Genomic DNA, 26886 nt, shown 5'->3' with positions numbered 1-26886 from the left:
ACAGACCGATTTCCCTATTAAATACGGACTATAAAATCTTTGCAGGAATAATGGCAAAGAGATTAAAAAAGGTTTTACAAGTAATCATTCATGAGGATCAAGTGGGTTTCCTTCCTGGCAGACAGATGAGAGATAATGTGAGGAATATAATAAATATTTTGGAATATCTGACAGCCAGGAATGAGAGACGAGCAATGTTAATGTTTGTAGATGCCGAAAAGGCATTTGACAATGTATCATGGGACTTTATGTTGAAAAATATAGAATATATGGAGATGGGGAATGATTTCTTTAATGGAATTAAGGCAATATATACTGAACAAAAGGCGAAATTGATAGTAAATAACGTGATAACAGAAGAAATTAAAATATCAAAAGGTACTAGACAGGGCTGTCCGCTCTCACCTTTACTGTTTATAATGGTCCTGGAGGTCTTTCTGAGTTCAATCAGGAAAAATGAAAGGATAAAGGGGGTGACAGTAGGCCAAAACGAATATAAAGTCAAAGCCTTTGCCGATGATTTGGTTATAATGGTGGAAGATCCGATGAACAGTGCAACTGAAGTGTTAGAGGAGATTGAAAAGTTTGGTGATGTGGCAGGTTTTAAGTTAAATAGGAAAAAAACTAAAATTATAATTAAAAATATGGATCAAACAATGATTGAAGTGCTGCAACAACAAATGGGTATTGAAATTGTTAAAAAGGTTAAATACTTGGGAATATGGTTAACTCCAAAAAATATTGACCTGTTTCAAAATAATTATGTTCCGGTGTGGAATGGAATTAAGAAAGATCTGGAGGGATGGGGAAGGTTAAAACTATCCTTTTGGGGTAGAATTTCAATGGTCAAGATGAATGTGCTCCCAAAGATGTTATTTTTATTTCAGATGATCCCAATATTAAAAGGGGTAATGATTTTTAAGGAATGGCAAAGAATGATTTCAAGATATATCTGGCAGGGGAAAAAGCCAAGAATTAAATATAAATTACTAACAGATGCAAAAGAAAGAGGAGGCTTTGCCCTGCCAGATTTAAAGCTATATTATGAGGCATCATGTCTTTGCTGGATAAAAGAATGGATAAAACTTAAAAATACCAAACTACTGGATCTAGAAGGTTTTGATAACAGATTTGGGTGGCATGCGTATTTATGGCAAGAGAAGAAAAAGGGTTATAAATCGTTTGAAAACCACATCTTCCGGAAATCGTTAATCGAAGTGTGGGACAGATATAGGAATATACTAGAAATGGGGGTTCCACATTGGTTATCCCCACTGGAGGTTATGGGAGTTAAGAAAATTAATATGAGGAGTAATTGGATTACTTATGGAGACTTGGTGGTGAAAGAAGGTGGGAAATGGAGATTGAAACCATATGAGCAAGTAAAAGAACATGTATTTGACTGGCTGCACTATTATCAGATAAGTGATATGTTTAAAAAGGATGTGAAAGAAAGAGGGTATAAAGAAAAAGATTCGAAATTTCAAACAGAAATTGTCAACAATGATTGTAAGATAATTTCAAAAATGTATAAAATTTTACTGGAATGGCACACGATGGATGAGGAAGTTAAAGCAGTAATGATTCATTGGGCCAGAGATTTAGGGTATAGTATAGATTTGGAAGATTGGCAAAAAATATGGAATGAAAACTTGAAGTTTACAGCATGTACTACGTTAAAAGAAAACGTTTTGAAAATGGTATACAGATGGTATATGACACCAGTTAAATTAGCAAAAATGTACAAAACTTGTAACAAATGTTGGAAATGTAAAGAGAAAAAGGGTACATTTATTCATATGTGGTGGGAGTGTAAGAAAGTGAAGGGATTCTGGGAAATGATATACAATGAGTTAAAGAAAATGCTGAAATATAGCTTTGTAAAGAAACCAGAAACCTTCTTACTGGGAATAACTAAAAATGATATAAATAAGAGGGACTGTAAACTCTTTCAGTACGCAATAACAGCAGCAAGAATATTGATGGCCCAAAGATGGAAACAAGAAGAACTACCAACTCTGGAAGAATGGAGAGCAAAACTAACAGACTATGCAGAACTGGACAAATTAACTGGGAAAATCAGACTTCAAAGAGACCATAAGTTTCTAGAGGACTGGGGAAAATTCAGAGACTATTTGAAAACTGTATGTGAGGAAAATACAACGCTAGTGTGTTTTAAAGAAGCTTTGTGAAGAAAATAAGGAATATTGCAAGAATGTAAAAGAGGATAGAAAAAATGTATTTAAAGGCGATACTATAATTAAGGAATGTGAAGATAGAAATTTAATTATGGATGATTGTCAGAGGAGTTGAGGGAGGTTCAATAAGTCAAAATATGTGATGTGAAAATTGTATGATTGGAGATATTATGGAAAAATTTAATAAAAAATTATTTAAAAAAAGGAAATAAATGTTAACCACAGAGGCTTTGAAAACCCAACCGTACTTTCCAAACCATGGATTCCAAGGTGTCCTAGTTTGTTTTAACCACATTGTCGCCACTGTTGTGTGGATGCCTGATTATCATCTTCCAAAGCAATTACTCTATTCTGAATTTAAAAATGGAAAGCCTAATCAATTCTGAACTTAAAAATGGAAAGCGTAATTGACTAAACTGTGGGAGGCAGTGGAAGACAGAAGTGCCTGGCGTTCTCTGGTCCATGGGGTCACGAAGAGTCGGACACGACTAAACGACTAAACAACAACAACAATGCTGGTGGTCAACAAAAGAGGCTTAAAGACTCTCTCAAGGCAAAGTTTTAAAAATGTAGTATAAAAACTGTCACTGGCAATGCCCATCAACTTTGGGGTCGCTGTACCCCTCAAATATTTTATTGTAGCTAGCTGACCTGACTGATAGAGTCCGCGACCAAAAGGGGGAGGAGTACCAGGAGGAATGGATGAAATTTAAAGACTATTTAGTTAAATCTGTTAAGATAACTTAACTGGAAAAACTTTCAAATACCAGATAGGCTTAGGATTTAAATATGTGATGTTAGAGAATAATATGTTTAAAGTCAAAATGAAAACAAAGAAGGATGAAGTTAATTTTATGATAAAATTGGTATTGGAAAACTGTTATAATGATATACACTGAAATTCAGCCAGGGGGATTTGAGGAAGTCACTTAACAATGTTACTAAGATTGGGTCAAGTATAGTTAAGATGTATGTTTGTTTGTTTAATTTTTTGGGGGAAACTAATAAAAAAATGGGGGGGATTTATTGGGGGGACTGAAGAACCCTCGGCCCTGATGAGTTGGCTCCTATGCAAGCCGTAGTTTTGAGGGGGGCACTGTTTGCTGTGTTTGCACAGGGGTCCTGCAAACAGAAGAAGATCCCTGCTAGTTGAGGCCAAAGGCTTATCTTACCCAGAATCCTGTTCTCACAGTGGTCAGCTGGATGACTCTTGGTAAGCAGCCCACAAGCAGGACCTGGGTGCTGTGGGAGCAGGTGTAGCAGGGCTTTGAGCCCCAGTTTCCCACCCCCAGACACATCACAGTGGCTCTCAAGCCTCCTCCAGGATACACATTCACTTCCCTCGCCTCCTATTCCCCTGCGGGCATCCCCATCTGTTTCCCTCCCAACCGCCACCGTTAAGACCCCTGATCTCTTAGGTGGCCACCTGCAAGGCTTACCATGATGTAGGCGTTTCTGTTGAGGAACTTGACGAACTTCTCCAGACACCAAAAGCAACACTTCATGCAGCAAAGCAGGCACTTGGCAACCTTGTTACCGGAACCTACAAACGCCACAGGAGAATTAGGTAGCCGGGGCTTCAAAAGGACACGCTCCCATTGGCTGTTGCCAGTTTAGTGGGGTAGGAGAGCTGAAAATAACATCCATGTATTTCACATCTGGCAAGCAATGTGCCCCTTTGGTTTCAGATAGTACATAGGTAGGAGAGTCTAAAGAGCCCAGGACTCAAATTTTCATGGCCCTCTAGCATCTTCGGTGTCTCATTTACCAGACGTCACGTATTTAGCATTAACTCTGGAAGTGCATACAGTGGTTATTCGTTCCAGAGGTCCGTTCTTAACCTGAAATTTTTCTTAACCTGAGGTACCACTTTAGCTAATGGGGCCTCCTGCTGCTGCGGCGCCCCCAGAGCACGATTTCTGTTCTCATCCTGAAGCAAAGTTCTTAACCTGAGGTACTATTTCTGGGTTAGCGGAGTCTGCAACCTGAAGCATCTGTAACCCCAGGTACCACTGTACTCTCAACCTAACTAACTCTCTTAAGTTGAATATTACTGTATTTGAAATTTGCTGGTTTTTTGCATTCTTGTACTTCTGTATTAAAATTAGTTACACCTTAAGGATGCCTCATAAAGGGGGGAAATGGAATATTTTGTTTTTAATTATTTATTGTTATTTTGTGGTCATGGTTTTTTTTTGGGGGGGGTCATATTGATGTATATTTTGTTCAAGGAGGATTTCGTTTGGTCAAAATAGAGTACAGTGGTACCTCGGGTTACAGGCGCTTCAGGTTACAGACTCCGCTAACTCAGAAATAGTACCTCGGGTTAAGAACTTTACCTCAGGATGAGAAAAGAAATTGTGCAGCGGCAGCAGGAGGCCCCATTGGCTAAAGTGGTATCTCAGATTAAGAACAGTTTCAGGTTAAGAACAGACCGCCACAACAAATTAAGTTCTTAACCCGAGGTACCACTGTATACAATACAGAGTTAATGCTAGATACATGACTTATGGCAAATGAGCCGTCCTAGCCACTAGAGGGCCATGAAAATGTGTCCTGGGCTTTTTATATTCATCTATCCATGTACTATCTGGAACCCAAAGGGGCACACTGGTTGCTGGAAGTGGTTCCCCCACCCCAGCTCTCCTACCCCACTAGTTAACAAAGCAGCGACAGTAAATTGAATTACCGGAAGAGTCTGAAAACCTTCAAAGATTCCTGCATCGCAGGGGGGTTAGACTAGATGACCGTTGGGGTCCCTTCCCACTCTACAATTCAATAATTCTATGAAGCTGCCACACTCTGCCTAATGTTAGGGCCATCAGCATAACAGACCAGCTCTGAAACCCTTTCAGATTGTGAAAGACTTTAGTGCTAGCCTACTTCCAGGGACACTGGGCATCCCGACTCCGGTTATTCTGACGGTTACTGGTATTTATCCTGCCCTTTTTGCCTGGTGTATTCATCACTTGCCTTTTAACTTGTGGTCCATATATTCCAGCACGATGCGGATCAGTTGGACGATAGTGAGGATGAGGGAACCAAAAGCAAGAGATCCTATATGGTATCTGCGGAGAAAGAGGAGAGGTCCTGTAAGGTGGAGCTGCCTTGCGAAACGTTCTGGGTCAAGACAAGGAACTCCAGACTTTGACACCATTCCTAATTAAGGCTGAGGCTGCTGCTCTTATCCAAGGTTTACGTTTTCATGTACAGTGGTACCTTGGTTCTCAAATGCCTTGGTACTCAAACAACTTGGAACCCAAACACTGCAAACCCAGAAGTACATACTCTGGCTTGTGAACTTTTTTCGGAAGCCGAACGTCCTCCGTTTTGGGTGTTACACTTCCGTTTTGAGTGCCACACTTCCGTTTCGCGTGTTACGTTGAGATCCGTCTGTTTTTGCTACTTATTTTGCATTTTTGTTTTTGCGGCTCTTTTTGTTTTGTTTTGGTGGCTGTGTGGAACCCAGTTCAGCTACTGATTGATTGATTGTGTGACTGCAGTACATTGTTTATTGCTTTCATTTTATGGATCAGTGGTCTCGTTAGATAGTAAAATTCATGTTAAATGGCTGTTTTAGGGGTTGTTTTTTAAAATCTGGAACGGATTAATCCGTTTTGCATTACTTTCTATGGGAAAGCGTGCCTTGGTTTTGGAACGCTTTGGTTTTGGAACGGGTTAAGTTTGAGAACCAAGGTACCACTGTATTGCATCTCCCGAAACAAACAATGCCAGCTACTCTAAATAGAGGAGGGATGAGCAAATATTTTCAACTAGTCCAGGGCGTCGCATTCTCTTCCAGGGGCCACTTTCCAGCAGTGGGCAGGGCCAGAGGGAAAGGAGGGCGGAGCAATGAATATAAATGTTCCCTTTGTCTGATAGGCTAGTTTCAACACTCACTCAATCCTTTCTACGCAGGCAAGCTTTATATAGAGTTCGACACATTCCAAACCAGGCAAAAGCACTCAAGGAGGGTGCAGCAGCAGCAGGGCCAGTTAGGCTATGGCCTGGAGCAAGTCCTATAGCCCAGGCAGAGAGGCCTGGAGGGCCTGACAGGTTCTCCACCCCAGTTTGCAGGGTGAGAGGTCAAGTGTCTGCACTGAGTAGCAGCAGATCCTGAGAATGTCAGACAAGGTATCTCCCAGCCGTTCCTTGAGATATTGGGGAAGGCACCCAGAGAGGCTAGGGCATTGCAGTCAGATGGGCCGAGATGGCAAAACTGACTGAAAAACTCAGAAACCAAGAGGATAAAAGCTTTATAAAAGAACGGGGAAAATTTATTTAGGAGACCACTGTAAGCAGATGGAAGCAATTAGCAGGATTTTGACCTTACTTGTAGTTTAAAGATTACCATGGATAATATGGTTTGATATAAACATTGGAGTATGAAAGAATATGCAGTATTAAATGTTTATAATGGGACTTCATGGAGGGGATGGAGGGAAGTCCTGGGATTTAGAGGAATCTCTGTGTATGGATATAGTTTTGATTCTCTGTTTATAGGGACGCAGGTGGTGCTGTGGGTTAAACCACAGAGCCTAGGACTTGCCAATCAGAAGGTTGGCGGTTCGAATCCCCGCGACGGGGTGAGCTTCCGTTGCTCGGTCCCTGCTCCTGCCAACCTAGCAGCTCGAAAGCACGTCAAAGTGCAAGTAGATAAATAGGTACCACTCCAGCGGGAAGGGAAACCATGTTTCCATGCACTTATCTGTTTCGCCAGAAGCGGCTTAGTCATGCTGGCCACATGACCCGGAAGCTGTACGCCAGCTCCCTCGGCCAGTAAAGCAAGATGAGCGCCACAACCCCAGAGTCGGTCATGACTGGACCTAATGGTCAGGGGTCCCTTTACCTTTACCTTTGTATGGATATACTTTTGATTCTCTGTTTATAACTTTGTAAAACTAATAAAAATGATTTCCAAATATTATTATTATTATTACTATTATTATTCCTGAAAACTGCCCTGAGACCTGCAGATATAAACAAACAAACAAACAAATACAGTTTCTGACAACCACCCCTATGTAAATGAGCGATGGCTGGGTGGTTCCCTCGCCCTCCAGTTGGCAGGCAACCCTACAGCCATGTGTGAGCCTACCAATAGTAGAAGGGCCATAGCTCAATGGTAGAGCTTCTGCTTCGTAGGCAGAAGGTCTCAGGTTCAATCCCCAACATCTCCCAGTAGGGCTGGGAGAGACTTCTTCCCAGAAACCCTGGAGAGCTGCTGCCACTCGGTGTAATAATAATAATAATTTTATTATTTATACCCCGCCCATCTGGCTGGGCTTCCCCAGCCACTCTGGGCGGCTTCCCAAAAAATATTAAAATACTGTAATACATCAAAAACTAAAAGCTTCCCTAAACAGGGCTGCCTTCAGATGTCTTCTAAAAGTCTGACAGTTGTTGTTCTCTTTGACATCTGGTTTGAGGGTGTTCCACAGGGTGGGTGCCACTACCGAGAAGGCTCTCTGCCTGGTTCCCTGTAACTTGGCTTCTCGCAGTGAGGGAACCACCAGAAGGCCCTCGGTGCTGGACCTCAGTGACCGGGCTGAACGATGGGGGTGGAGACGCTTCTTCAGGTATACTGGACCGAGGCCGTTTAGGGCTTTAAAGGTCAGCAGCAACACTTTGAATTGTGCTCGGAAACGTACTGGGAGCCAATGTAGGTCTTTCAAGACTGGTGTTATATGGTCTCGGCGGCCGCTCCCAGTCACCAGTCTGGCTGCCGCATTCTGGATTAGTTGTAGTTTCCGGGTCACCTTCAAAGGTAGCCCCACGTAGAGCGCATTGCAGTAGTCCAAGCGGGAGATAACCAGAGCATGCACCACTCTGGCGAGGCAGTTCGCAAGCAGATAGGGTCTCAGCCTGCGTACCAGATGGAGCTGGTAAACAGCTGCCCTGGACACAGAATTGACCTGTGCCTCCATGGACAGCTGTGAGTCCAGAATGACTCCCAGGCTGCGCACCTGGTCCTTCAGGGGCACAGTTACCCCATTCAGGGACCAGGGAATCCTCCACACCTGCCCTCCTCCTGTCCCCCAAAAACAGTACTTCTGTCTTGTCAGGATTCAATCTCAATCTGTTAGCCGTCATCCAGACAACACTGAGCTAGATGGACTCAACGCTTTGACTCAGTCGAAGGCAGCTTCCTATGTTCCAGTTCCCAAGGGAGACGCTGGCACAATGCAAGGCCGGTGGCAGGGTGAGGACCAGATCCTCTGCTTCCCTGCCCACCACCAGACACATGGGAATCCCCACACAAGATGCGCACCGTAACGTCCGGACGAAGGCGTTGCACACAGCACAGGCCGGGATATCCTGGGGCTTCTTGAAGGCCCAGTAGTAAGAGGCAAAGGCCCCCGCCAGCACACACTGCCCCAGGGCAATGACAAAGTTAATGCACCAGAGGAGGCCCACAAAGTTGTAGATCTGAAGGTTGAAGAGGTTGCGCTGGAAGAGCCCTTGGTCGTTGTATTTGAAGAAGATGCAATCCACCAGGCAGGGCCAGTAGGTGGAGGCGTTGAATGTCTGGAGGAAGAAAGCAGGGAACGGTGCTCTTAATACCAGGGCATGGAAATGGCTGGTCTCAAAAAGGAGAGCCAAGCAGAGCCCCACAAGTTGCTCCACAGCCAAACAGGATCCGTTTTGAACACTGGCAGAAATATAAAATCCAGGGTCGTACAGGAGATGGACTTGGAGCAGGGAGACCTGGGCTCAGATCTCTGAGAACTTCCAGCCAGTCCTTTTCTGACTCACCTCGCTTTAATAACTTACCTCACACTTCCTTACCTCTCTTCGTCTCTCTCCCCCTAACTTATTTCACTATTCTCTACTGAACTTACCTCACAGTCTATTGTACGAATAAGATACCACCACAAAATTAATAGGAAGTACAGAACTGCTGCCCCAAGAATTGAAGACACACTTTTAAATACAGTGCTGGGGAGCACAATTGGATTTATTTACTCGGGCTTTTGGAGGAACTTGAGATATCAGTGTGTACAGTACAATCCACATGTGTATATGTTGCATGATTTCAACTTTATGCAACTGAAGGCTAGCCAGTTGAAACTGCACATGTTTATGAGGGCTCCGGGGTGCTCTCCTGAAATCTCACAGGCTTCCAGAGCTGCCATGTTGAGAGGGCCTTACCCCCTTCCCCACCTCGCAGCAAGGTAGAGCACAATCCAGCAGACCTGGCACAAAAAGAGCTTTCAAGCCCTCTCAGGGCTTCGATTCTGGGATGCTCACGCAAGATCTTGCAGGGCTGTCCGAGTTCCTGAAACATCTTATGCGAGGATCCCTAAGTATCCAGCACCAGTGTGGTTTGCCCCCTCCAAGCAAGACAAAGAACTTAGAAGAAGATATTTTTGTACCATGTCATTTAGGTTCTGGGTTCCATTTTCTGTTGCCTATGAAGCCAAAATGGCCACAACTGTCCTCATTAAAACCCTAAGTGGGGATGAGACACCAAAGCGGCCCAGAATTGGAGGGTTAGTCAGGGGCCGGGATGGATATATCTGCTAAATTTGATCCTCTCAGTATCTCAGTTTTCCAATCTTACATTCAGTTTGCCACATTCTGTAGCAGTTCATGGGTTTAAATATTTTTCTTTAAAAACACTCATGAAAATTCGTCCGCATTTTAATGCAAATTTCTCCTAATAAGCCTATTTTTGTATTCAGTTTTGAATAATGTAATTTTGTAAGCAATTTTCCCTAACCCAAAGCACTTTTTTGCATATTACTTTCCATAATACTGTGTTGGCCCAAATATAAGCTGCACCCGCAAATAAGCCGCACCTTTAAAATTCGGGGGGGCGGGAAGAAAAAAAAGACAATACCCAAATATAAGTCGCTCCCTTAAAATTGGGTTACAGGCTGAAAATCGCTGCAGTTGGTAGAATTGTAACTCCGAGCCAATTTAAGCCTTTGATCTTGCAAGCCCACAAAAACAACCGTACAATCGCCAAAATCACAAATTGCTATTCAATTGCTACAATTCCACAGGCACTCAAGCTCGCAAATCAGCAATAAAGCATTTTCTTGTTCCAATTTACCGTCTGTCTGTTTCAGCAGCAATATCGTAAAAGACCATTTTTGTAAGGTCACGAATATAAGCCGCACTTTAACTTTTCATGGTCAGAATTTGGAAAAAAAGAAGTGAGGCTTCTATTTGGGACAATACGGTAACTTCATTCTTATGCACACCTTCTCCTAATATTTGTATTTTTGTAAGCATTGGTTGGTTGACAAAATTCAGAAAAGTGCCAATTTCCAAGGATAGATGTGTTTCGCTCCACATATTGTTTCAGAAAGTGGAAATGACTTTAAATGTGTAGCAAATCAAACTGATCCCCCATCCCCTCTAGTCAGAGAGGTAGATCTGGGAACCAAGATTCTTCAGCTACGTTTGTGACTCACCAATGGGCTACAGCTCTCGTTCCCAGAGATCCCTATGCAGTCTGGGGAACTATCATTTTTGGGAGCGATGCGATAGAGGGGCGCTCCAGAGGTGGCGAGATATCTGAAGGTGGGGAGTAGTCAAGGAAAGAAGATATACAAAGAAAAAGGAATAACGGGGGCCTCCCCAGCACCACCCTCACATTTTGCCATCTTCAGTGTGGAAACGTTTAAGACCTTGTGGTACATGGAACACAGAAATTTCCCTACTGGGAACAAAAACCTGAAGAGAGGGAAGCAGTGAAGAGCTGAACTTGAAAATTCAAGGACATTTCTAAAGCTTGCCACGAATTTTGTGATTCAAAATTGGAAGCTGATGTTCTTACCTGCGGATAGGAGGGTTTCAGGATGTTGTTGTTTTGGTTTTACTAAGTGTTAGGATATAAAATCTCTGAAGCTGTCACCAGGAACTGCTACGTTCCGTCATTATACACTAGGTATCAAACGCCAAGTAGTACAGTGGTACCTCAGGTTACATACGCTTCAGGTTACATATGCTTCAGGTTACAGACTCCGCTAACCCAGAAATAGTGCTTCAGGTTAAGAACTTTGCTTCAGGATGAGAACAGAAATTGCAGCGGGAGGCCCCATTAGCTAAAGTGGTGCTTCAGGTTAAGAACAGTTTTAGGTTAAGAACGGACCTCTGGAACGAATTAATTACTTAACCTGAGGTACCACTGTATTACATATCTGCTATGACTTCCTGTCAAACACCAGCCAAATATTGAAATACGAAGTTGTTCTCTTCATTCATGTACTCGTCCTATGGCTGCATACACGCTATAGCTTTTAAGCACACTCAAAGCACATTCTTTCCCTCAAAGGATTCTGGGCCTTGTAGTTTACCCCTCACAGAGTTACAGCTCCCAGCAACCCTTAACAAACTACAGTGGCCAGAATTCTTTGAGGGGAGTAAACGTGCTTCGAATGTGCTTCAAAAGGCATTGTGTGTAGGCAGCTTATTTCTAGGTTCCCTTCCTCCCAATAATGGCATAAGTCTGGTAGCAGTTCAACAGGAACCACAAGGGTATAACCATTAAAAACAAAATGCCACATTGCACTGATTATATTTAGCGTTCAAGCCTCACCATTTCATTCTGTGTTACATTATCTTTGCCCCAATAGCCAGTCAACTTTCCATGGCTGTAGAGCATACTCAGTTGCTGTCCCCACCAACCAACACCCCACTTTTTAGGGCACAGCCCCCAAAGATGTGTGTTTGGGGGTGCCATGCAAGATTGCGGGCCCCCCAAAAAGCGCTTTTTCCAGGGGGAAATCGCATTGCAAAATCGGGCAAGATCACAGCACCCAAAATGGAAGTTGTTCTCTCGCAATTAAAAACGAAACGATATGTCCGGGTTCCCCCCGGGACACTTGCAGGATGTGAAGTAACAAGTCTTCTCTTAATAAAGGATACAGAGCAGTAATACCCCAGTAGGCCACACATATCACCAGCAAGACAAAGGTCAGCAACGGGTAGAAAAGAGAACTCATCATGTACCCAATGGCTCTGCAGGAGAGAACAAGAGAGACTCTGTAAACCCAGGTTTGCAGCTTCAATCAAACTCGTCTGTAGTACAGTTCTCCAGAGACACTTCAAACCAGTTAGAACCCATAATATAGCCTTTACACCTTCTCTGCTTGTACGATTTTGCAGTGTTTCCTCTCTACTGTTCCCCATCTTCTTTTTAGGAGCCCAAGCAAACACGGGTCTTCCCTTTAATTAGATTAAATAAATTAAAGAACTTACTTACACATGGATTGATAATATGGACAGATTAGCTACATACAAACAAATTGCATGTCGACGCAAAATAAGAATGGATAAATATGAAGAAATCTGAAACGAATATTTAAGCGATAAGGCGGATAGTGGCGGGAAGTAGGGGGATGAGAGAGAGGTGGGGAAATTATGTTTAAAAAGGTGTAGTCATAGGTATATCAGTGTATTCAAATCTGAATTGTCAAACTGTGTTATTATTGTTATTATGGTTTTTGTTGTATGTGTCTTTTGCGGTTGTTGTTTGTATCGAAAAAATGATTAATTTTTTTTTAAAAAAAAGAGAGGAAGGGGCTAGGTTGGTTGCTTGCTTTCCCTCTCTCAGTGGAGGCAGAAGTGGGTGGAGCAACAACACCTATTTTCCCCGTGCCCAGAAAACTAGTTCCTCTTGTGCGCCTCTCTCTCTATATCCTCCGTCCAGGCAATATAAAAGAGGCACTATCAGTGTTATGTACTGAAGTTCTCACCCTGGGCCAGCAGGGGGATACTGTAGATAGTTATGCAAATAAGGGATCGAAAGTGACGTTCAGTGATTGGATAGTTTTAAAAAATTGTTACAGTTACGTTGCACTTGAGCTCTGTATAAGCAGGCTGACTGAACCCTTCAGTTCAGTTCTGTTCTGGCCTGTGAATAAGCAAGAGCTGTTTGAAGAATCATTGTGTCGTCTGATATGTTCACCCACAACTTAACAATCAGAGCTCAAGGACACATTCCAGCCAGGCAAAAACTCTCAAGGAAAGTGTGAAGCAGGGCTGGTGAGGGGTGTGGCTGAGGGAGAGGAGCGTGTGGCTTGGGAAGAGGGTCCCAAGGGCCAGACAGAGGTCTGCATTTGGCCCCCGTGACGGAGGCTCCACACTCACTGGCCTTACAAAGACTCCCTTACCTGCTGGCTTCCTTGATGAGAGCAATGGCGATCAGGATCTGCTTGCGCAGGAACAAGAGGGTGAGGAGCATGATGCCTTCAACCACGCAGAGGATGATCACTGGAGGCGAGAGAAGGAGATTCGCACCTGGGCCACTCTCATAACTAAGCTTTGGGAACTTTGCTTTTTTTAGACCAGGGTTGCCCATCTTCCAACACCCATTTTCCTGCCCGCTCCCCTCCGCCCAGACTTACTGGCGGCCAGCCACGTCTCCTTGACGCTGCGGTAGGCGCCCACGTCTGTGGTGAAGCCAATGTTCTTGATGGTGGCTCCTTTCTGGTCGAGCTCACGGTACTCCATATAGCAGTGGTAGATCCCTGGAAAGCAAAAGAGGCAGAGATCAATAGAGTGTTAGTTTCTGTTCTTATCACTGAGCAGCTGCTTGGAGTCACAGGACTCTGTTTACATTCCAGAGACCTTCCAGTCTCACGGGAAAGGAGACAGGATGTGACATTAGTGGCTTCCTGTTTCCTTTGTTCCTTTGTTCAGTTGCTCTCTGCTTTCATAGAGAGAGGATGTCTTTTCTGACTGCGTAGCTTAGAAATAAACTCTTTACAATGTAGCCCAAACCTCTCATCTCTTCCCTGTGCTGGGAACTCTGCTGAAGAATGTGCCTTGGAGCCTCATCAAAGGCTCAGGTCGTTAATTATTCGTCGGAGACGATTCTGAAGGCTCGGCTCAGAGGAAGATGAGGCTTTATCAGCTAGGCCGAGAGGAGATTCCGAGATAGACGCTCCCCCACTCCCTTCCAGAAAACAGGAATAGTTTTCAGGAGAAGGGCTGTAGGTCAGGTGAGGTCCCCAAGTTCAGTCCCCAGCAATAATATGCAATATTTTATACGGGCTGGATGAATCCAAAGCTGGAATTAAGATTGCTGGAAGAAATATCAATAGCCTCAAATATGCAGATGACACAACCTTGATGGCAGAAAGTGAGGAGGAATTAAAGAACCTTTTAATGAGGGTGAAAGAGGAGAGTGCAAAATATGGTCTGACGCTCAACATCAAAAAAACCCCCGAAGATCATGGCCACTGGGCCCATCACCTCCTGGCAAGCGGAAGGGGAAGAAATGGAGGCAGTGAGAGATTTTACTTTCTTGGGCTCCATGATCACTGCAGATGGTGACAGCAGCCACGAAATTAAAAGACGCCTGCTTCTTGGGAGGAAAGCAATGACAAACCTAGACAGCATCTTAAAAAGCAGAGACATCACCTTGCCAACAAAGGTCCGCACAGTTAAAGCCATGATTTTCCCAGTAGTGATGTATGGAAGTGAAAGCTGGTCCATAAAGAAGGCTGATCGCCGAAGAATTGATGCTTTTGAATTATGGTGCTGGAGGAGACTCTTGAGAGTCCCATGGATTGCAAGAAGATCAAACCTCTCCATTATTAAGGAAATCAGCCCTGAGTGCTCACTGGAAGGACAGATCCTGAAGCTGAGGCTCCAGTACTTTGGCCACCTCATGAGAAGAGAAGACTCCCTGGAAAAGACCCTGATGTTGGGAAAGACGGAGGGCACAAGGAGAAGGGGACGACAGAGGACGAGATGGTTGGACAGTGTTCTCGAAGCTACCAGCATGAGTTTGACCAAACTGTGGGAGGCAGTGGAAGACAGGAGTGCCTGGCGTGCTCTGGTCCATGGGGTCATGAAGAGTCGGACACGACTAAACAACAACATAATAATAAAAGGCTTTTAATAAGGAAGAGGGGCCTGCTCTGAACTGTTCTGACAGTGCTCTCTCTGTATGGAAGTAGGTCCAGTGGGGCAGCATCTGTTTTGCATGGACAATGTTCCTTAGGCTTCAGTTCCCAAGTGTATCTCCAGGCAGAGCTGGCAAATATCCTCTCCCTGAAGCCCTGGGGAGCTGCTGCCAGTCAGTGTAGACAATATTGAGCTGAGTGGGCTAATGGTCTGACTCAATAGTCAGCAGGCATCCTGTGTTCCAGGGTTATCGTTCGCTAGCAGAGTAGTGGTACCTCGGGTTACATACGCTTCAGGTTACATACGCTTCAGGTTGCAGACTCCACTAACCCAGAAATAGTACCTCAGGTTAAGAACTTTACCTCAGGATGAGAACGGAAATCGCACGGCGGCAGCGGGAGGCCCCATTAGCTAAAGTGGTACCTCAGGTTAAGAACAGTTTCAGGTTAAGAACGGACCCCCGGAATGAATTAAGTTATTAACCTGAGGTACCACTGTATCTGGTTCAGTCTCCAGCATTGATGTACAAAATAATATATATTCTTTTATAATACGAGGTTTTTTTAAAAAAAGGAGAACAGCCCCTGTTGTTAATTGTCCTGGCAATGCTCTTTACACACAGAGCCAGCCTGCTTGAGTTGTTGTTGGCACCCGTCTGTCTCGGGAGACAACAGAGGCATGTGCCGCTCCGCTGCTGGAGATTATAGTGCCTGTGAGGCTGTAGAGACCGATACAGTCATACCTTGGATCCCGAACATCTTGCGAGTCGAATGTTTTGGCTCCTGAACGCCGCAAACCCAGAAATGAGTGTTCCGGTTTGCAAACTTTCCTTGGAACCCGAATGTCCAATGGGGCTTCCACAGCTTCTGATTGGCTGCAGGAGCTTCCAATCAGAAGCCACGCTTTGGTTTCCAAACATTTTGGAAACGGAACGGATGCCATTCAACTTCCGAGGTACGACTGTATACGGAAGAGATGAGGTTTTTGTCGTTGCTCAAATCAAGGGCTTTAATTCGCCCTGGGAATTTGGACTTCCCACCTTCCAAGAAAAAGATTTCTCTCAGGTAAAAGTTCTCGGCTTCTGATGCTCCCCAACTCATCCCTTGCCCTCCCTTTGTGTGGAGGAGATCGGAAACAGACAAATTCATGTGGGATAAAGAAGGATCCACACAACACACATGACAGGAAGGCTGGCAACATCAACCCTGCCATGTGGGAATAATAATAATAACAATAATTTTATTATTTATACCCCGCCCATCTGGCTAGCTTGCCCCAGCCACTCTGAATGGCTGACAACACAAATAAAAACACCTTGGGTACCTTGGTTTAAGAACTTAATTCGTTCTGGAGGTCTGTTCTTAACCTGAAACTGTTCTTAACCTGAAACTGTTCTTAACCTGAAGCACCACTTTAGCTAATGGGGCCTCCCGCTGCCGCCGCGCCGCTGGAGCCCGATTTCTCTTCTCATCCTGAAGCAAAGTTCTTAACCTGAGGTAATATTTCTGGGTTAGCGGAGTCTGTAACCTGAAGCGTATGTAACCCGAGGTACCACTGTAAAACATATCATTATGTTATATTGTAAAAATCAATCAATCAATCAATATCCCATGCAGATGACCGCAGGGCCTGGTGACAGAGAGTCAGGTGGCCAGAGGAGGAATGACCCTGGGAGGAGAGCAGAGAGGAGAAATGCCATGGTGCATCTGCAACAGCACAACCGGACGCCTTCATCTGCCCCGGCTACAACAAAACATGTCTCTCCCGTATGTCTCTACAGCCACAGCAGCCTCTGCAATCTTCCAACGGTTTGACTTCACTTCCAAAGGCGCACTCCGCCATGGTCTCCCGAGACAGACAGATGTCAACAGCACCACGCACTTAAAGCACATTCAGTGCACATTTAAATTGTGTGGCATCCCCCAAAGAATCCTGGGAGTTGTAGTTTGTTAAGGACTCTGGGGAATTATTGCTCTGTGAGGGGAAAACTGCACCTCCCAGGATTCCTCGGGGGAAATCAGGGAGATGCAGGCTTGTGGCCTTCTTCGCTTTGGCTCCTCCACTTTGGCCAATCCCCACCACGTTACTCACCGTAGGCCGCGGCGACCAGCACCCCAACAATGAGGATCCACACCAGAACCCCAGCGATGCAACGTAGCAGCAGCAAGAATATCAGGCTCAGCACCAAGGCAATCAGCAGCCCTCTGGAGGGAAGGAAGACAAGGTAAGAGAGAGTCAGAGCACAGAGGTGATCTCCCCGCATTTGCTGAAAATGCACTCACCCAGCCAAACCCAAATCTAACCGCCAACTTCCAGCCGCAGCTGGGTAGCGGTCAGTCAGCCACACACCCTCCTCCGAATACTCCATCCCGGCCTGCCTCCCACTCAGTTTCCAGCATTCCATGCCATGCCGTTCCACTTGGCCAGCACCACTGAGTGCAGCCAATCATCGCTGGGCTTTTTAAGGGGAGGCGGGCTTTCTCTGAAGGCCTTTTGTACTCCTGCCAATCTTCAGGTTCCCCCAGTCATTGTAGGACTACAGTTCCCATCATCCCTGACCCTCAGCTAAGCTGGCTGGGGATGATGGGAGTTGGAGTCCAATAACATCTGGGGAGTCCTAGTTGAAGATCGTTGCCATATACACCTTCAGCCTCCAGAGCCACCCTCAGGCTGTATGCATAAACCATGGCTGGCCTCTCCTCCACAAAGCTACTCCCTCTCAACTTGTTCAGCCACTCACATCAAGATCCAGTACCACGACCGTGTGAAATCCTCAAAGATTTTCAGCCCAAGGTTCTTGGCACCCAGAGACTGCAACAGCTGTCTGCAGAGACAAGGGACCAAAAAGATAGCTATGAGAATGGGGGGGACCTAGGAGGTAAAGGTAAAGGTAAAGGTAAAGGGATCCCTGACCATTAGGTCCAGTCGTGGCCAACTCTGGGGTTGCGACGCTCATCTCGCTTTATTGGCCAAGGGAGCTGGTGTATAGCTTCCGGGTCATATGACCAGCATGACTAAGCCACTTCTGGCGAACCAGAGCAGCACACGGAAACGCCGTTTACCTTCCCGCCGGAGCGGTACCTATGTATCTACTTGCATTTTTGACATGCTTTCGAACTGCTAGGTGGGCAGGAGCAGGGACCGAGCAACGGGAGCTCACCCCATTGCGGGGATTCGAACTGCCAACCTTCTGATCGGCAAGTCATAGGCTCTGTGGTTTAACCCACAGTGCCACTAGAAGAGGAGCCAGAAAACAAACTTTGAGGGCAAAGGCGGTCTTGGCACTAAGGGGATGAAAAAGGGACTGTCTAGGGCAGGCATGGCCAAACTTGGCCCTCCAGCTGTTTTGGGACTACAATTCCCATCATCCCTGACCACTGGTCCTGTTAGCTAGGGATGATGGGAGTTGTAGTCCCAAAACAGCTGGAGGGCCAAGTTTGGCCATGCCTGGTCTAGGGCATTTGTAAATTAGGAAGCAGCCTTACGCCAGTGCTATACGTTTCCGAGCACAATTCAAAGTGTTGGTGCTGACTTTTAAAGCCCTAAACGGCCTTGACCCAGTATACATGAAGGAGGGTCTCCACCTCCAACATTCAGCCTGGACACTGAGGTCCAGCTCTGAGCGCCTTCTGGCGGTTCCCTCACTGTGAGAAGTGAGGTTACAGGGAACCAGGCAGAGGGCCTTCTCAGTGGTGGCGCCCATCCTGTGGAACTCCCTCCCATCAGATGTCAAGGAAATCAACAACAATCTGATTTTAGATTGCAGCCCTGTTTAGGGAAGTTTTTAATGTTTGATGTTTTGCCGTGTTATCAATATTCTGTTGGGAACCGCTCAGAGTGGCTGGGGAAACCCAGTCAGATGGGCGGGGTATAAATATATTATTAATTATTATTATTATTATTATTATTATTATTATTATTATTATTATTATTATTATTATTATTATATCAGGCTCCCAGAAGAGGCTGTCAGGAGCTCAGCCTACACTCGAGCAGGACCCTGGCAGAGACACATGCCCGACTGGCATGTTCCCTCCCTCCTGGTCGATCGTTCGGGAGCTTCAAAAGCTTTCTTCTGCCCGAACATTACAGCGACCAAAGCCAACAGACATCGGCACAGTTAGGGATGCACAGAGTTTGCGCACCTTGCGTGACAGACTTCAGCAACTCAGCATTTTGGCTAATCTACTTTATTTACATATAAACACACACAGAGCACTGCAACATGGCTCCCTCTCTCTCTAGCATCAGACAGCAAAAAGAAAAAGGACAAAGGACAATAGTCCCATTTCACGGAACACAGTAACACAAACTTCCTGTCTCCGTCACTTCCCACTCTGTGGAGTCAAAACATGCACCGTCATGTGATAGACAAAAACCCCATGACTGCAATCACAGAGCAGGAATTCTGACAGAGGCCACCATCTTGGATGGCTTCCAAAGAAGATTGGACAAATTCGTGGAAGATTTAGCTAGCCATGGCTACTAGGCATGACGGCTAGGCTCTGCCTCTGTGGTCAAAGGCAGCAAAGGTTCTGAAAACCAGTTGCTAGAAAGCATGGTAGGGCCCTTGGGCTCTCTGGTTTCCCATAGGCTTCTGGCTGGTTACTGTGAGAACATGGTGATGGACTAGACAGCCACTGGCCTGATCTAGCAGACTCTTATCACGCTGTGTTCATCTGACCCACTGCTGTCAGCTCTGACTGGCAGAGGCTTCCCTGGGTCACAGGCCGAGAGAGGTATTCCACATTCTCCCGCTGCCTCATCCTATTTTTAACTGGAAATGCCAGCGATTGAAGGATGTTCTGTGGCATGTGCCGCAGAGCCCCTTCAAAATCACTGCACCCCGATACCCAATTTATTTATTTTAAAAATAATTTTTATTAATAATTTCAATATAACAAATTATCATAACATATCATCTCCATCATTCCCCCCCAATTTCCCCCCCCAAAAGAACCCCCCTCCCTTCCCCCCCAAGACTTTCCTCAGTTCCTCTCTCTGATTTTTCAGCCTATGTTGTTCTCTGCATATTGTAAAATTGTAAAGATCCTTAAATTGTCTATCTATTATATTAACAGTCAATAAATTTGTGTATGTTTCTTCAAAACCTGCCAAGGAGTCCAGTTCATTTTGTTGTTTTTTTAAGTAGTTTGTAAAAAGTTCCCATTCTTCTTTAAAGTCACAGTTGTCCTTGTCTCGCAGTTTGTATGTCAGTTTCGCCAGTTCTGCATAATGCATCAATTTCTCTTGCCATTGTTCTTTTGTTGGGGTTTCCTCATTCTTCCATCACTGTGCTATTAAGACTCTTGCCACCGTTGTCGCATACATAAATAATCTTTTTATTTTCCTTGGCAGGTCTTTTCCTACAATCCCTAACAAAAATCCCGATACCCAATTTAACCAGGAATTCCCTGAAGTTCGCCCAGGGAGTCAAAGGACTTACTCTGTGCCATTCTTGATAGTGTCCAGAGTTTTATTTTTATCCATCCCGCCCACATTGAAGGATTCAGCTTGAGAGATGTTAAAAGTAGGGAAGCAACGGCTCAGTACTGTAAAAAGAAATAGACATAGATTAGGGTCAATTCTTGGAGACGCGGGACACCAGCAGAGCAGGCCTAGCGCTGTTGTCCTCACACCGGCAAGATCCCAGGCCTTGGGGCCAATTACACGCCATATTGGAGGGTGGTGTTCATGAGATTTTGATGCCATGCCTAAAACTTTGCCCCATTCTGAGCACTGGATGAGGGCAACACTGGTATCTGTCCCTCTTTCCTTCCTTCCCTCCTGTGATGCCCTCTCACGTTTCTGCCTCCTAAAGGCTTGCACGGCTATTTATTGCAGCAGCCCTGGCTACAAGCTCCCCAGGTGAACGGTGCCTCTGGGGCTGGCCAGGGGGTGCTGGTTGCCAGGAGCTGAGGTGGCCTTGCAGTAAGCAAGCAAGGGAATGGACAGAGCAGTGGGAGGCCGGGCAAGCAGGCAGATGCTGCGCTTGCCTTTCTTATTGAAATAAATAAGTTAAGGTCTTATATATATAATAAATGTTCATAAATGTACCAAGCAAACACATACATAAATATATAAACCAAATGTCTGAAGCAGCACAGGAAAGCAGTCCTGGAACCATTTTGGCTCCCAAACTGACCAAATGTTTTCTCTGCAAGGTCAAAGGAAAATGGAAAAGCCTCCCCATTGTCTTTTCATTCACAAAACCTGTCTTAAGGGTATATCTGTGTATGAATAGGGTGAGCCTGTGACCTGGCTCAGGAACTAAGTATTTATCATTACAAAAGACTGGCCAGGCTCCCCAGGGTATCCAATCAAGTAAGCATTAGCAGGTAACTTGCCAGACAGGAGGTAAACAACAACAGGAGGTAAACAACGCACTCAGGTTTCTGCTGTAGATCGCCCTTTCTGTGATATAGTTATGATGTATCGGGGGGTGGACTTGAGCTACACCCCTTCTGTGATGTAGGTATGATGCTTCTGGGGGTGGTCTTGGACTCCAAGGTGGGCAATCTAAAATGTCTACATAAGGGCGGGCACACCTGGGCTCTGGGTCCTCCTCCTTCTCCTGCGTGTGAGGGGAGCACCCTGTTGCAACAGTTCAATAAAGATCAGGCTTACTAGCTGCTTTGCTTCTCAATATTCTCTGGTTGGCCTCTGTTATTTTCTCTGACCGATGGAGAACCTACAAAGGACTCTATAATGGCTCTTGTATCCCCCATAAGGGAATAAGGACAGATTTTTGTTTGTGCTTGCTGTGTGCAAGGCCTGCCTAGGAGATGAGTACCCGGTGCCGAAGGAGAGCAATGCCCACTGCTGCCTCCCAAGGTAAGGCGATGGCTTCATGTTCACCTTTGGCCAGTCTCCGTTGGGCCACTAAAACTGGGGGCATCCTCTTCCCAGGCCCCTGTGGGGCAGTGTGAGGAGGCACCTCTCTTTGGGGCAGGGGGGCAGCTCAGAGACCAGGGGCAGTTGAATATATCAGTACAGAACACAAATTATGTGCCGAATCCAAATGTTATAAAATATAATCATGAACAGTGGTCAAGGCATTGTTTAACGCATGGGTAGGCAAACTAAAAGGATGCGGGTGGCGCTGTGGGTTAAACCACAGAGCCTAGGACTTGCTGATCAGAAGGTCGGCAATTCGAACCCCCGCGACAGGGTGAGCTCCGATGGCTCGATCCCTGCTCCTGCCAACCTAGCAGTTTGAAAGCACGTCAAAGTGCAAGTAGCGGGAAGGTAAACAGCATTTCCATGTGCTGCTCTGGTTCGCCAGTCATGCTGGCCACATGACCCGGAAGCTGTACGCCGGCTCCCTTAGCCAGTAAAGCGAGATGAGCGCCGCAACCCCAGAGTCAGTCACAACTGGACCTAATGGTCAGGGGTCCCTTTACCTTTACCTAGGCAAACTAAGACCCGGGGGCCGGATTCGGACCAATCGCCTTCTAAATCCGGCCCGCGGATGGTCCGGGAATCAGCGTGTTTTTACATGAGTAGAATGTGTCCTTTTATTTAAAATGCATCTCTGGGTTATTTGTGGGGCATAGGAATTCGTTCTCTTTCCCCCCCAAAATATAGTCCAGCCCCCACAAGGTCTGAGGGACAGTGGACAGGCCCCCTGCTGAAAAAGTTTGCTGATCCCTGGTTTAATGGTATTCAAACAACAAAATATGAATGAAAGCGTGGGGTAAGACACAAAAAGCTTTGAGAAGAAATCAATCCGTTCTATTCACAGAACACATGGGAGCACTGAGTTATTACCTCACACTCTATTTCATCTTTTTTTAAAAAAAAAATCCTCATAGCAACCTTGCAAGGTAGGAAAGTTAGCTTGAGAGGGAGTGAATGGTCCAAGGTCCCTTAAGTGAACCTGGGCCTTAGTCAGTCCACTTCTAACCATGACACCACACTGGCTCTCTGGTACGAATTCTTGGCTGAATAAATTATAAAATCACAGTAGCAAATTCAAACACACATGAAATTCACACACAGAGACCATGCATACATATTTCAAACATGAACTGCAATATTTTCCTTGAACCGAGAAGTCCTCGCTCCCAAACGCCTCCCCAGAACATAAACAGCTGTTTTATACAGAGTTAGACCACTGGTCCATTTGACCCTATATTTCCCAGAGGTTCTGGTCACCCATGTGGTCTAAGGACGCTTCACTCTTTTGCCCCAGTAAATTAAAATTCCTCATGATGCCCCAGGATACAGAGAGGGTCCAAGCCCCACTGAAAGTTGTACAGTAGGGATTTTTTTTGCTAGGCATTGCTTTTCCTTTTGGCAGTGCTGAAGCAATGAAAGACCCAGCAGAATTCTTTCCTGTGCCGCTCATCAAGGTAGATGAAACATCAGTCAAAGGACTGGGGGCTTGTGAGCAGACTGAACCCTGATTATGTGCTCACCTGGCTCGGACGGGACAGTGAATTCTGGACAAAGTTGCAGGTTGAGAATTTCTGACACACTCTGTGAATTAAACAGGAAGTTAAAACTTGCTTTCTGGTGCAGTTTCATTCATTCAAGATATCCCCACCACCACCATCTAAAAATCTTTCAGCCAACGTGGCTCTTCCCAGCAATTTAGTGCAAATTTCTCCTAATTAACCCATTCATTCTATGCAATGTTGACACTTTGGGCAAGCAACTTCCCTTACTATGTGATCTTGTGTGGTATTCTCACCAATACCTTCATTTTTATGTACCCTCTATGCCTCATTTTTTGTAAATGTTGTTTGGCTGGAGGACTGCTTCGCAAAATTCAGGCGGGTGCAATTTTCGAAGGCTATAGCCATGTTTCGTTCGTGTATTGTTTTGGAAAGTGAGAATGTGACAGATCCGGCTTTAAATGTGCGCTGAACCAATATCTCCTCCATCCCTATCCAGAAGGAGAGCAGGAAACCAAGGCAAACACTCCCAACAAGAGACAGCGGTGGCCACTAATTTGGATGGCTTTAAAATCCCACTATAAGGCTCTCCGGGGGACGCGGGTGGCGCTGTGGGTAAAACCACAGTGCCTAGGACTTGCCGATCGTATGGTCGGCGGTTCGAATCCCTGCGGCGGGGTGAGCTCCCATCTTTCGGTCCCAGCTCCTGCCCACCTAGCAGTTCGAAAGCACCCCTAAGTGCAAGTAGATAAATAGGGACCGCTTACTAGCGGGAAGGTAAACGGCGTTCCGTGTGCTGCGCTGGCTCGCCAGATGCAGCTTGTCACGCTGGCCACGTGACCCGGAAGTGTCTGCGGACAGCGCTGGCTCCCAGCCTCTAGAGTGAGATGAGCGCACAACCCTAGAGTCTGACAAGACTGGCCCATACGGGCAGGGGTACCTTTTCCTAAGGCTCTCCATGGCTACTAGCCACAACGTCTATTTTCCACCTCTGGTGTGGGAGGCTGTATACCTCTGAATATGCTTGTGAAACATGGATCACTTACAAACACCATTTCCAACTCCCCGAAAGATTCCATCAACAGTGTCTCCGAAAAAAATTACACATCACCTGGGAAGTCAGGCAAACTAATGCCAGTGTACTGGAAGAAGCAAAGATCACCAGTGTCGAAGCGATGATTCTTCAACATCAACTTCGTTGGACTGGTCATGTTGTGCAGATGCCTAATTATCGTCTTCCACAGTAATTAATCTATTCCAAACTTAAAAATGGAAACAGTGTACAGTGGTACCTCTGGTTACGTACTTAATTCGTTCCAGAGGTCTGTTATTAACCTGAAAACTGTTCTTAACCTGAAACACCACTTTAGCTAATGGGGCCTCCCGCTGCCGCTGCGCTGCCACTGCATGATTTCTGTTCTCATCCTGAAGCAAAGTTCTTAACCTGAGGGACTATTTCTGGGTTAGCAGAGTGTGTAACCTGAAGCGTATGTAACCTGAAGCGTATGTAACCTGAGGTACCACTGTAATGCTGGTGGTCAAAAAAAGAGGTTTAAAGACTCTCTCAAGGCAAATCTTAAGAAATGTAGTATAAACACTGACAACTGGGAAACACTGGCCTGCGAGCGCTCCAGTTGGAGAACAGCCTTTACCAAAGGTGTCATGGGCTGTGAAGACACTCGAACTCAGGATGAAACAGAGAAACGTGCTAAGAGGAAGGCACGCTTGGCAAACCCTCACCGTGATCAACTCCTGCCCAGAAACCTAGGTCCCCACTGTGGAAGGACGTGTGGATCCAGAATTGGCCTCCACAATCACTTACGGACTCATTGTTAAAACTGTGTTTATGGAAGACAATCTTACTCGGCTACGAGTGATTGCCAAAGAAGAAGAAGACCTCTGAATATACTTCTGCTGGGAACTGCAAGGAGGAGAGGGCTGTTGTGTTCAGGTTCTGCTTGTGGCTTCCCATCAAGGCATCTGATTGGCTCCTGCGAGAACAGGATGCCGAACTAGATGGGCCACAGGCCTGATCCAGCGGGGATCTCTTCTTATGGCCTGTACACTTGCGGAGTGGAGAAATGGGTGGGGGTGAAGAACTAACCTGCCGTAATAAAAGGTGCCAACTTACCAGGCTGGTCGTCGTGAGGTTAATCGTGGGCTGGCACAGGGTCTGGTTCCATATGTCCTCGGGTTTATCCTTTTGGATAATCTGCGGAGGCACCGCCCAGAACTTGGAAGGGCAGGACGGGACGCAGATCTGGAGAGAGGGAAAGGAAGGCAAGCGCATGGAACAAACGCTGGAGGGGGTTTGCAAAGATTATCGATTATTTTGATCGGACAAAATTTCCAGCTGTCACGTCTGGAGTCTGGGAGAAGTCAAGGCACCCAACTGCTCACTTTCTTGGTTTTGCCCTCTCTGGCAGTTTGGGTTGCCAACTTTTTACATTGGCCCTACTCCTGTGCCATAATCATATTATTTATTATTTATTTATTTATTTATAATGTTGCACTACATATATGAAATCTGTACATAATGATACATATACATTATATTCATAAATTGACATTTTCACATTTCATTATGTACCAACATTTATCCATTTCTTTTTTCTTGCCCTGTGTCTTCCCTCCACCCGTGCGTGACTTCCTTGTTATTATTTTACAACTTTATTATTTATTTTTCCTCAGGTCTTTATTGTCGTTCTGAATCCTTTTGGACACTTCTTCTTGTTTATTTGTCTTGGTTTTCAATTCCTGAACTGTTTTGTCTAGCTCCTTATTTTTTATTGTCAGTTCTTTTACCTGACCTTGAAGATCTATTATTATTATTTTTAAATTTTGTTCAATCTTATTTGTTCATTGAATCCAGTCTATCATTTATATTTTTGTCCATGTTAACTATCAAATCTTTTAGATCTGCATTGGGATCAATTTCTGCTGTTGAGTGTCTCCTACCTTGGGAGCTGGCAGTAACAGTTATTTTAGATTGTATTTTCTCCTCAGCCATCTTGACCTTCCGTTTCTTTTTCTTATGTACGCAGGTTAATAAGCTTTGGCCCAGGTTTGGTTGGTGATGTCTTTAAATAAGACCAGAGCCTCCAATTCTGTAATATTTCAAACTGTTGGGATCCATCAGGTTATGAATCCTAAGTTCTTATTGCTCTTATTTCATTAATTTCCTCCCCCCCTTTTTGTTATGAATATTCAACAAGATTTATTATTATACAGTCATACCTCATGTTACGTTTGCTTCATGTTACGTTTTTTCAGGTTGTGTCCCGCGGCGACCCGGAAGTAGCGGAAAGGGTTACTTCCGGGTTTCGCCGCTCACGCATGCGCAGATGCACAAAATGACGTCACGCGCATGCACAGAAGCGGTGAATCGCAACCCACGCGTGTGCAGACGCGCCGCTGCAGGT

The 26886-nt window shown here is 45.4% G+C and overlaps 1 protein-coding gene across 1 annotated transcript in view; it reads right to left on the bottom strand.

Annotated features, from left to right (window-relative positions):
• SLC44A4 (solute carrier family 44 member 4) overlaps nucleotides 1-26886 on the bottom strand; it is a 61070-nt gene that overhangs the window by 4175 nt on the left and 30009 nt on the right. The window contains exons 6-17 of the mRNA XM_053379135.1: nucleotides 25596-25724; nucleotides 23486-23546; nucleotides 20512-20617; nucleotides 17806-17889; nucleotides 17157-17269; nucleotides 13559-13681; nucleotides 13325-13424; nucleotides 12078-12170; nucleotides 10622-10724; nucleotides 8470-8726; nucleotides 5172-5266; nucleotides 3638-3741 (exon numbers count right to left, since the gene is read on the bottom strand). Coding sequence (XP_053235110.1) covers nucleotides 3638-3741; nucleotides 5172-5266; nucleotides 8470-8726; nucleotides 10622-10724; nucleotides 12078-12170; nucleotides 13325-13424; nucleotides 13559-13681; nucleotides 17157-17269; nucleotides 17806-17889; nucleotides 20512-20617; nucleotides 23486-23546; nucleotides 25596-25724 — 1368 coding nt within the window. The remainder of the gene's footprint in view (nucleotides 1-3637; nucleotides 3742-5171; nucleotides 5267-8469; nucleotides 8727-10621; nucleotides 10725-12077; nucleotides 12171-13324; nucleotides 13425-13558; nucleotides 13682-17156; nucleotides 17270-17805; nucleotides 17890-20511; nucleotides 20618-23485; nucleotides 23547-25595; nucleotides 25725-26886) is intronic.

The sequence above is a fragment of the Podarcis raffonei genome, chromosome 2, assembly GCF_027172205.1.
Source record: "Podarcis raffonei isolate rPodRaf1 chromosome 2, rPodRaf1.pri, whole genome shotgun sequence".
Lineage (NCBI taxonomy): Eukaryota > Metazoa > Chordata > Lepidosauria > Squamata > Lacertidae > Podarcis > Podarcis raffonei.
The sequence above is the reverse complement of the archived record's forward strand: the minus strand, read 5'-3'. Positions and strand labels throughout refer to the sequence as shown.